Source organism: Bison bison, unplaced genomic scaffold, assembly GCF_000754665.1.
Source record: "Bison bison bison isolate TAMUID 2011002044 unplaced genomic scaffold, Bison_UMD1.0 scf7180017864184, whole genome shotgun sequence".
In the NCBI taxonomy this organism is placed as follows: Eukaryota; Metazoa; Chordata; class Mammalia; order Artiodactyla; family Bovidae; genus Bison; species Bison bison.
Genome location: NW_011494756.1, coordinates 1,431,215 through 1,442,684, shown reverse-complemented (window position 1 = coordinate 1,442,684; position 11,470 = coordinate 1,431,215). Strand labels below are relative to the sequence as shown.

Here is an 11,470-nt window from a genome sequence, read left to right as displayed (position 1 = left end):
GCATGTGGTGGGAAGCTCACCAGGTGGAGACCCTAGGCTCCCCAGGCCCAGAGAAGCGGGGAGCAGCCAGGGCACACTCCAGACAGGAGGAAGTGGTGTGGCCAGGAACTAATGTGACCTCGGCGGGGTGGGAGGGAGAAAATTACACAGAAAACAGACAAAACCAACTGGAACCTGCCAAATTGTAAAAATGTAAACTGGTGATTAGAAAGATCCATTCCAGTCTGCTTTTGATAACGAGACATTTTAAATCTATAAAATTGCTGACAAGTCCAAAAGATAAGATTGAGAGGGAACTCCCTGGCAGTCCAGTGGTTAGGACTCGGCGCTTTCACTGCTGGGGACCCTCACAGGTGAACTACAAGCCTGCAAGCCGCACAACAGGGCCCAACTTAAAAAAAACATTCAGAAAGAATAAAAAATTAAAAATCAGTCAACCAACAAATAAAGTAAACAAAGTAGGGTGGAAACAACCCCAGTCAAGAATGTCGGGAAACTCAAAGGAATTCCCTGCTGGTCCAGTGGTAAGGAGTCCACGTTTCCACTACAGGGGGGCATGGCTTTGATCCCTGGTTGGGCAATTAAGATCCTGAGAGCCACAAGGCATGGCCCCCCCAAAAAAAAAACTGACAAAGGTGTTTAAAGACACACGAGAACGTCCCACAAGCAGCCAGAGCCACCCTATGACCAGCTCTGGGGTGGAGTAGGTAGCTAGCTACTTTCTGAGGGCTGAGAGAAGGCCGCTGTTAGACACAGCTCTCAGCCAGGGTGGGTGGGAGGCCGGACGCAGGGTCTGCCCCAGAGATGGAGACTCAGGGAGCCCTTCAGCCTGCGCTGGCTGAGTTAGGGCCCAGCACCCCTGCAGTGGAGGGCTAGGGGTGATGCTGGATCTGGGGTGGTTCCGAGGAGGGGCAAAGCAGAAGGAAGAACCCTGGCTCCCTTCTGGCCCATCTGGAGCCAGGCTGACCAAACCTCTGGGGATAGGCTCTAAGACAGAGCTCTTCAGACAGAGGGTTGCAAGCCATTTGCTGAACTGAAGCCGGCATTAAATAGAAACCAGGATAGAAAATTTCCACATACAGAGCTCATATGATAAGGATCCAGGCTGTTTCATAAAACCCGGGTTTCAGCTACTGGCAACAAAGCTGTGTTGGTGGCAGGGCTGCAGGGAAGGGTAGAAGGCAAAGCCCCGAGAAGAGGCTCTGGGGGCCATGCTACCACTGTGCTGGGGGCCCCTCTGCCCGCTGTGGGCCTCTGGAGAAAGGCTCTCCTGGGGACTCGCAGGCACTGTTTCCAGGGAGCCTGCGGGGTAGCCAGATGGCCTGGATCTGTGTCTCTTATGCAGAGGCCTTAGCCTGGCTGGGGTGGCGTCTTGGGCAAAGGCACGGGGTGCCTCACTGTCTTCTAACCTTTGGTGTTGAGCATCTGCCATGTTTGAAATGGAAGGTGGGATGGGGCGGGGGACACACAAATGGAACTAGACCTAAAAAAAGCAGGCTGGGACTTCCCTGCTGGTGCAGTGGGTGAGAATCCACCTGCCAATGCCGGGGACATGGGTTAGATTCTCAGTCTGGGAAGATTCCACATGCCGTGGAGCACCTAAGCCCCTGCACCACAACTACCGAGCCCAGGCTCCAGAGCCTGGAAGTCGCAGGTACTGAAGCCCGCACACTTAGAGCCTACGCCGCGCAACAAGAGAAGCCACTGCAGAGTAGCCCCTGCTTGTTGCAAACAGAAAAGGCCTGTGCATAGCAACGAAGACCCAGTGTAGCTGAACAAACAGACAGGCTGGAAGCAGTGGCCCCAGAGGCCAGCCGGGCGCCCACCTACCGGCCTTGAAGCTCAGCTCGTCGTGCTCCTGCCCTTCATAGTCATAAAGGGCCCGGACCCGCACTTCCGTCCCCGAAGGGGTGTCCTCGTCAAAGGGATTGGAGTCCCCATTGGCATCCGTGGAGGAGAATGGGTTGTTAGACTCATCGTCTGACCAGTCCGCGGGGTAGCTCTGGGTCTTCTCGTAGCTGCTCACGCTGCAAAAAAGGGTTGACCCAGTGATCCTGAGCGTGGGGCTGGCAGAGGCCTGAGGCCCTGCTCAGAGCCCCAGACCCCGCCCGGGGAGACCGGGGAGCCCTTGGGCTGGGCTGGCACTCCTTCTGCAGAGCACGGGCCCCTCAGCAGCACCCGTGTTCCTGTGCTCATGGGCTGGACCTTGACGAGGGTTAACACAGGGCAGAGAAAAAGCAACCACAGACTGTTAACTGGTGCCTCCCTCCCTGAGAAATCGAGAAGTCAGAGACCATCCACCAGCCGGGCTGCCTCCTGCAGGCCTCATGCATTGCCCTGAGTGCCGAGGGGGCGAGACCTTGGACAGAGAGAGAGGAGAGAGAGGGAGCGAGATGGAAGCCAGAGGGAAACGTTTGTTCACCAACTTTTTGGCCTTAATGTCCTCCTTCTCACTGACGGTGCTCCCCGTGTCGTCCTCATCCTCGAAGGGGTTGTAGCTGGACAGTGACTGCGCTGACCGTTCGGGGTTGCCCGGGACACTAAGATCACTACGGGGAGAGAGAGAGCTTTCAGGGGACCCCAACTCGGCAGCCCCCACGGTCCCGGGTGCTCCCAGCTGCAAGAACACAGGGCCAGGATTTGAAGGGACAAATCAGCTCCCTGTCAAATGGGAGGAGTGTGTTGGAGCAGAAAGATTGTTTTAGTGAAACACTTAGCAATACTTTGGCTCTTGAATGCGGTTAAAGTGTCTAAGAAAGAGTAAGACTTGCATTTTCCCTCCTTGTGTCTAAACATAGCCTGTCCTAACAGGAGCCCTGCATGTGTGCAGGCTGTTGCTGCAGCACAGGTGCATCTGGGCTCAGGGCTTCTCTCTGCAGTCCTGCACCTGGCCCTCTGTGGAGGGCCGGCAGGCTGACAGCCTGTGGGGCTCAGCCTGGGGCTCTCCAGACCCCACAGCCCCCAGTGCCCTGTCCTGACGACAAAAGGGTCCAGTAGCCTCCTCCCTGGGTCTTCTGGATCTGCAACTTCCAAAATCAGAACCAAAGCCTGTTGAATAATCCTTTCTAGGAAGAAAGGAAGGACCCCTTTTCTGCTCCAGAGAGAGAGAGAAAAACCCGTCTGCTAACTGCCTACTGTGTGCCAGGCCCAGAGGGGACCAAAGAGAACTCTGATTGCAGCCTGGCCTGAGCGAAGACAGCCAGGTGATGAAATGCAGTGACTACAGGTACTGAGCACAGAACAAGATGGTAACGAGATAAGACGGGCCTGGAGAGCCTGGGGACCCCGCCACGGACATCTGAGCAGGCAGGCCCGACCACTAAGCTGCAGGCCAGGGCTGCCTGGGCCAGCAACACTTCTTATCTCCTAGCCAGTCAGCATGGAGCCGGCATGCTAAGTGCTGGGTGGATGGCTCAGCCAGGGTGGGGAGGGGAGGAGAAGACATGCCTCAGATGCCACCAGAGGGACCCCCCAGTGGCCAGCCACTGCCACATAGGTTTCAGGCCTGGCCAGGGGCACTGGGCTTATGCCTGCCTGCTGCCTGCGTCTGGGCCACATGACTGAGACCACCAGGCCCTACCCCCTCTTTGGCACCTTTCTGCAGCTGACCTTCTGACAGGAGGTTGGTGCTGGGCAACTGAATTTGTGCAGCAGCCCTGGCTGGTATGGACCACCCTACCCCCACCCCTAGGTGCTGGCCTGACCCCTGGCACATGCTCATGCCTGCAGTCACTTAGCCAAGCCCACCTGCCCAGGCACTGGCACAGCAGCTGAGTGACGAGCAGCCACATCAACCCAGAGAGCGCGGGTGGGGGCTTCAGTGCCCAGGAACACAGAAGGCCTCTGGAACCATGCTGACCCTTCCCAGGAGGTCTGGAGCCTGAGGTGTGTTAAAACTCAGCAGGGCGTGGAGGCCTTGGGGCCCCGGGGGCAGCCTTGGCTCTGTGGAGGACAGTAACACTCATCTGCTGGGAACTCTGACCCTCCTCGAGCTGAGGACCTCAGTGCCACCTGTTCAATCCAGACTCAGAATAACCAACGCTCTCAGCAGGGGTACTTTGAAGAAGGGGGCACTGGACAGTGAGTGCCCCACCCTCGAATTAGGCACCTGCCTACGGCACAGGAAGGTAAGCACACACCCGGCCAGGGCCCCTGACTCCATGTGAAGGACGCCCTCAGTCACCTCCACCTGCCCGTGTGCACCGCTGGGGACACGCAGTGGACAGCACCCTGCATCAATTCTTTCTGTCACAAGGGGCCCAAAGCGCACTGTGGCAAAGGCTCCTTCTCCAGGTCTTTCTGCAGCTCTGGCACCGAGTGAAATGAAGATTCTCCCAAGAGAGGCCCTTGGCTGCTGCCCAGCAGAGTGTCTGGAAAGATGCCCCGGAGTTCCCTGCAGGGCCCCTTTGGGGAGTCTCCCTGGGTAGGGGCGTTCCAGCCCTGGCAGAGGACCCAGGGGGCCTTTCCAGGGACAGAGGTACCCAGTGCCCACCTGCTGGGCTTGTTCTGCGAAGCCTGGTCACCAGTCTGGTTGATGCCCATTAGGGTCACCCCATCAGCATTCTTCTTCTTCTCTTTCCGGCTGAGAGTTCGATTCAGGTCCACAGACCACTCCTGAGCAACAGGCACCAGGGAAGAGGAGTCAGAAAGCTCATTTGTCTGAGGCCACATGAGCCTAACGCCACGGCCGCGAGCCGCTGGCCGGCCCTGCGCAGTGTGGCACCTCGCTGCACTGCGTCTGCCCTCCCCGCCTCCCAGTGACCCCAGGCTCGTGATGCCCGCCACTGGCCCTCTTCACCGTGCAAGGTGGGTGCTCCTTGGGGGCCAGCCTCCAGGGGCAGACAGCTGCTGAGAACACTGGGGCCAGCACGCAGGGGTCCTGAGTCCCAGTCCCAGGCATCCTCCCCGTCCAACCCCACCCCAGCCCTGTGGCACTCAGCCTCCAGACCCCAGGCCTTGCCAAGTTTCCTCATGCTTCCAAAGCAGACAGAGTCCCTCTGAGGGGCTGGCATTCAGTGCTAAAGACCCTCCCATCCATCTCTTGACTGACGTTCCCAGTGAGGCAGGAGAGCTGGGTGCGGGACCTGAGCCAGCCTGTGGCTTGGGAAATGGGCCCTGGGTGCAAACAGAATCAGGTGCAGGGGGCTCCTGCATCCCTCAGGACCCTGAGGAGTGGCACTCGCCCCACCAGGGCTGTCTTCTTCCACCTGAGCAATGTGTGAGGTAACAAAGCACAGAGTGTATGTCTCTGAAGGCTCACTGTTCCCAGCATGTGAACAGGCTTTTATCAACTGTGCTGGAAACGGGGAGAACAGCACGTGTGTGTACACGCGTGATGAATTCTTCCCCCGGCCCACTTTACCCATTATCTTTTTTTTTTGAAATTGGTTCCTGGTGCCAAACACTTTACCCATTATCAAATCACTTTATCTGAATTAATATTTGGGATGACCAAGCCCACAGCTGTGCTCACATGTAGTTACAGAAGCCACCTTAGAAACATCAAGTCTAACTGCCAATTTGTCATGTGAGGAAACCGAGGCCCAGAAAGAAAAGTGACTTGCCCACTACAGTTGGTGGCAGACTTAGGCCCCCAATCCCAAACTTAGGTCACCTATCTTCTTAACTGAAATAAGCTGACTGAGAACTCGACTGGAATTCAGAGTCCCCATAGTGACCTTCTGAATGTACATCTGTCCTGACAGGGTGGCTTCCAAGGGCCAGTGCGATCGACAGCTGGCCGACCGCGAAGGGAAGGGCCTGCTGTTAATGTGGACAACCACACAGCCCGGGCCACACTGCGGCCTTGGTTCTTTAACCAGCACATGCTGTCACACCAGGCCGTGGATGCCACACAGAGACCCACAGGGGCTGACCACACTGCAGGAGATTTGGAATTCAACAAGTTAACCATAAAATAGGAACTTACTTCATCCTTGTGGCATGGAAAATAAAAAGAAATCATTTCATTAGAGAAAGTCCAGCAGGGCCTGTGAGAGCTGCAGGCGTGCGCCACATGCAGGCATGCGTTCCCAGCTCAAGGGGCCCACAGAGGACAGCCACCACGGGCTGTGGTCAGGACACCCATGCCAGCAAGACTGCCTGTAAAGTGTTCCTTTCCAGACCACTCTATTCCCTGGGTAGGGACCTGTAGTCCTAAGGGAATCAGGGCTTGGAGGGGTGCATATCACAAGGGGTCTCTAGAACCCAGGGGTGCGTGCACCAGTGCCCTCACCAGGGGGAGGAGAAGGGGCTGTGCTTTTTCTTCCAGAACCACTTCCACCTGGGAAGGCCCTAGGCCTCTGCTCTTGGCCCCTGTTGGGGGCAGGGGGAGGGCTCAGTTGTAGGGACCCACATCGTCATGTGGAGAAGCTTTCTTGAGAAGCTCCAGAAAAAAGGCACTGGTATGAGGGCTGAAAAGATGCCAAGCTAGGATGGGGCTAGACGAGGTTCTGTGTGGGGGGCCCTGGGGCAAGAGCCAGTATGGACCAGGCCACTGAAGCCCCGGCCACAGAGAAGATGGGTACCACTGTCATCCCCATATTACACATGGGGCAACCGAGGCACAACCAGGGCAAAGGACCTGCTCAGCATCCCACAGTGAGGAGGTGGTGGGGCAGGTCTGAGCGCAGCCTGGGCTCTGGCTGTGACAAGTCAGAGGAAACCAGGTGACTGGAGCCCAGCACAGTAGGGTCGCCTCAGCCCCTCCCGGGAGGCAGCAGCGGTGGCCCTGTAGAGCTTCCCCAGCCCCTGATTTACCATGATGTGGGGAGAGCCCTGTCCCCCAGAGGGCAGGGTGCTGGGACTGTGGCCACTGCCTTCTCTGTGATCCTCAGGGGTCCATGTACTGGGAACCCAATTGGCAGACTGGAAGAGTCCTGAGGGCTCCAGGCCCTTGAATTTGCATGTAAAAACACTGGATAGCTTGGACCCATGAAAATGAGAAAAGAAAGCTAATCCCGCACCAAAGCTGACTGAATTTATATAAGGAAATAAGAAAAAGACCCTCTGTGTAAGAACATACACTCTGAGACCGTGCCCCCTCCCGCCCTGGGCCAGAGGCTACTGAGATGGTGGCCCCGGCCCTCCAGGCCTGGAGCACTGTGGCCACTCCTTCCCTGGCCATCCTGCAGGGCTGAGCAGAGACCGCCAGGGCATCTCCATGAAGGGAATGCCTAGGGTCAACAGGGGACCGTCAAAGTCCTCACAAAGAACATAACTGCACCGTCGCCAGAGACTCAGAAGGCCCCTCAGCAGTGCCCAAAGCCCCTTGGAACACTAAACATCCGCTTGGTTTCTAAGGTGGCCGTGTGGAAACACTGCCACGTCAACAGGGCACAGGCCAACTCTGAGCTGGAAGGAGAAAGTGTAGCACTCGGCACTGTGGGCCCAGGTCCCACCCAGGCCAGCGGGTCCTCCTACCTCAAACTGTGGCCAGTTCATGGACATGCCTGGCCCGTGGTTGGCTCTGAACCACCTCAGGTCCTCTACCGCGTCGGCAGCTTTGATGCTCTGCTCCAGGTCACGGTAAACGTTTTTGTAGCTAAATCAGAGAGAGAAGCATGACTCTTTTGGAAGGAAGGGAAAGCCACCAGTCAGCCTCGCCCAGGGCCTGCCCATAGCCAGCATCACGGTCTGCAGCGCATCAGGGTCGACGTCCCAGTGCAGATCAGACGCCTGCCCTGGCGCGCTGGACAGTTATCTGGCCGTGATGCACACAGGAGGGGAAAAATGACAACCGTGGCATCGAAGCCACAGCTTCAGGTTCTGACAAATCAAACCAGGAGGCAACAGCCCAGCTTTGTTCTGTGTCAGATAATATAGAAGGTGCTGGTGTCTGGGCCACAGGGGCCCCCAGGCTGTGCGGTTCCATTTCACCAGGTCCACAACTGAGTGTCAGGAAAGTCGCTCCTCATCCCTTCAAAAAAGCTGGTAGGTTTACATTCAGCAAGTGAAGACTGGCCAGTGCTGTGGGGGCTGCACATGCCGTCGGCCAGCTTGGGGGACTCCTGCTTCTGCTCCACAGCCCAGAGTGGCTCGCCTCCCTAGGAAGCTGCCCGTGAGGGACAGGACCACCACCCCGGGTCCCGGAGCTCTCACTTCTGGTCTGTGTGGCTGGCAGTCATTCCCCCTCTCAGGGTCTGTGCCCTCCTCTGTCCAGTGGGCACAACCCACCTGTTATGGGGTGAGCCGTGTCCTCCAAAAAAGATACTGCTGGTGTCACCCCAGGGGTCTCAGGATGAGAGCTTGTTGGGAAATGGGTTCTTTACAGAGGTAATCTGTAAATTAAAAAACCCACCTTTTTATACAAAGGGGGAAACTGGGACACAGGGACAGAGAGGGGACGATGTGAAGACCCAGAAGATGGCCATGTGACTGGAGGGATGTGTCTACAAGTCAGGGAAGGATCCTCCCCTAGACCAGAGCCATCAGAGGGAGCGAGGCCCGCTGACACCTTGATTTCAGAACTGTGAGACAATAAATTTCTGTTGTTGTAGGGTGCCCAGGTATCAGTATTTTATGATGGCAGCCCTAGGACACTATTAGACCATCTGCTCCCCAGGGTGGCTTGGAGGACTAAGTGAGGCAAGGCAGTTACTCCACACAGAGGAGCCCTGCAGCCCCGCCCTGCCTCTGCCTGCAGGGCAGCCTTGGGCAAGTGACCAAACCAGGCCCAGCCTCCACTTCCTCATCACTGAGATGGGGAACAATGTCACCAACTGCACAGACACTCATAACGACCCATTAACTGTTGGCATAGCAGTTGAACAACGACTGAATGCTTTTTTTTTTTTTTTTATTGTTAGGAGACAAAAAGAAGGTAATTCCCTATTGATGACAAGCTCTGACTTGTAGGTCATTTCTAAATGGCTTGGCTGTGTGCATGACACATCGAAGCCCGGGGTTAGCACAGACCTCTGCCCCGATGAAGGTGTCACAGGACCAAAGATGAGGAAAGTGGGGAAGAAATATCATGGTCTTGTGTCTCCATTCAGCAGAGGCTCACGGACTGTGCTGCCCAAGGCCCCGAGCCCCTGGAAGTCCAGGAGCAGGCTGGCAGGCAGCTGCTCTGCATGGAAAGGAGCTTGTGAAGGTCCTCACAGTAAGGCCACCCCCAGGCTGGGTGCGCCAGCCGGGGGACTACTGGACTTGCCCCCGGGTTGATTTCAAACGCGTCACTGCAGCCAGTGCAAGCTGCAGCCCTCCCTCCCTGCCCAGACGCAGAGCCCTGCACCCAGAGCTGGTAGAGTGTGGCAGGAGGCCATCAGACTTGGGCCAGCAAGCAGCCGTCCTGGATGGCAGGACCTCTCAGGGCCTCAGGTGGGCTCTGAGACCACCGCCCCCCCAGTCTGGAGAGCAGCAACTGAGCTCCACACAAAAGCGCCGTCCACTGACTTTGCCACCCCACGCTCCCGGCGAAGGGCACTCACCTGGCCATGTTCGACAGGTCCAGGTGCTTCTGCACCTCCAGCAGGACTTCCCGGAAGAAGCGCAGGCGCTTCTCCTCGAACTGCTGGCACTGCTCAAACACCTGCTCCATGCTCTCCATGTACTGCGGTGTGCTCTGGCCCAGCTCCTTCAGGGACTTCTCGTACTTCTCTTTGCTCTATGACAGGGGCCAGGTGCGCGAATGAACTCATTTCCACTCAGCCCGCTCCCCTCTGCCCGAGAGTGAGCGAGCCTGGCTCTGCACCACCCTGTCCACCTCCAGGGCCTCGTCTCCCTCCACCAGGTCCAAATCCACCAGCAGCTAGACTACTCCTCGGGTGACAACATGAAGCCTGCCACTGTGGGTGACCCTACACCCAAGAAGCACCCCAATCTGTCTCCTCTGCACCCCTAAGTTCCTGCCTAGAGGCTTCAGGCCCCACATGGCTCCTGGAGGGCATTCCCCTCTCCCCAAGGCTGGACCATGAACAGCCCTCCCCACCCCAACACAGCCAGGCCTCCCAGGCTCATCCTGAGGCCCTCTCCACCTCCAAAGACACCCTTGGCAAAAATGTCTCAGTCCCCTGTCCTTAGATTCCAAAACCTGAAAAGCACAAGCTCCAGAGTCTGACAGAACTCCAAGTTCAAGTTCCAGCCCCTCCACTTCTGAAACACAACCATACTCCTGGCATCTGCCAGGCCTCTCAGCTGGAGTAAGACCCAGAAGGCAGCCACTGGGGAAGAGGCAGTCCCTCAGAGCCAGTGACCACATCCCCTCTGGCATGGGGAAGGGCTGTGCCCCGGGTCTTGTCCATAGCAGCAGGGGCTCCCCAGTTGCCTTTAAGGCAGGATCACAGGGCTCTGAGCTCCACGGAGACTTGTGCTGTGCATTTTCTGGGAGCCTCACTTTCCTTTTCAGCAAACAGAATACTTCTACTTCACAGTATCCTGATATTTAAGGTGACAGACAATGGACACCGAGCTGCACCAAGACATTCAGACAGTCCTGGTTCCCTTTCTTCCAGCCCACGATACCAACTTCCTCCCCGATGACACCCCCCGACACACAGTTATTCCTTCCCAACTGTCCTCAAGAGGGGGTTTCACCAGAAAGAAAATACGAACATAGGTGTAGCCTTTTCTCGAGGGTGTTTAGGGACAGTGTGACGAGTCTAAAGTTAGCATGTTTCCCTTGCAGGGATGTGCCTGGGGTCAGAAACCCACACAGTCTTCCCTGCCCCCATATATGACTTTGACAGTGAAGGGGACCATCAGCGTGATGGGGCCTCCTAGGGTGAAGGGAGGATTGCTGGGGCTGGGGTCACCCATTTATCACAGTCGTCTCACTCTCAAGACCCTGAAATGGGCTTTGACCATGGATGGGGGGTGGCCTTTGCTCTCTGCTCTTCTGTTCCTGATGACAATGTGGAGCCTTCTGAGCAGGCAGTGGCCCTCCCTGAGCTTTCGCCGGCCTCAGGCCCGGCCCTGCTGCCTCTGGAGCAGCGTCTCTGCCCCACTTGGGGGCAGCAGTGAGGAGCTTCGTAGAGGGCATAGCTTTTCCGCTCACACCACTGGGCGGCCGCTCCAAGTTTCCTCCATTTCTTCCGCCACTGCCTAATTCCCTTATTTCTCTCAGAGGCTCTTCTGAGGCTCAGGACTCCTGCTTCCCCTCTGGGCTTCATGCCCTAGTCCTGAAGCTCAGTGCTCAGCTCATCTCTAACTTCACCTCTCTCTCCAAACCCAGGCTGGGACTTCCTTCTGTGGACACTGCAGCAGGGCAGGCCCTTGACGGTGACAGCCTCCAGCCACTACCAGCCCTTGGAAGAAGGCACAGGAAAGGAGTGGGACCAGGGGCCAAGCTGGGAGCCAAGGGTTCTGGAACCCTTGCTCACATCTGCCCTCCTTTCCCAGGCTCTTAAAGCTTTTTCCAGCAGTTCTCTGTCAGCAATGTCCCAAGCCCTTACTTGGCCTGACTGTCAAGCTCACCGGTCCTCACAGCCCTCCATACCAGCTCGCCGTCAGCTGCCTGCTGTTGACGTTC

The 11,470-nt window shown here is 57.0% G+C and overlaps 1 protein-coding gene across 2 annotated transcripts in view; it reads right to left on the bottom strand.

Moving 5' to 3' along the window:
• Nucleotides 1-11,470, bottom strand: part of PACSIN2 (protein kinase C and casein kinase substrate in neurons 2) — a 70,363-nt gene that overhangs the window by 3,323 nt on the left and 55,570 nt on the right. For both annotated transcript variants that reach the window (XM_010843644.1, XM_010843643.1), the window contains exons 6-10: nt 9,432-9,607; nt 7,423-7,543; nt 4,493-4,614; nt 2,427-2,549; nt 1,831-2,027 (exon numbers count right to left, since the gene is read on the bottom strand). In XM_010843644.1, coding sequence (XP_010841946.1) covers nt 1,831-2,027; nt 2,427-2,549; nt 4,493-4,614; nt 7,423-7,543; nt 9,432-9,607 — 739 coding nt within the window. The remainder of the gene's footprint in view (nt 1-1,830; nt 2,028-2,426; nt 2,550-4,492; nt 4,615-7,422; nt 7,544-9,431; nt 9,608-11,470) is intronic.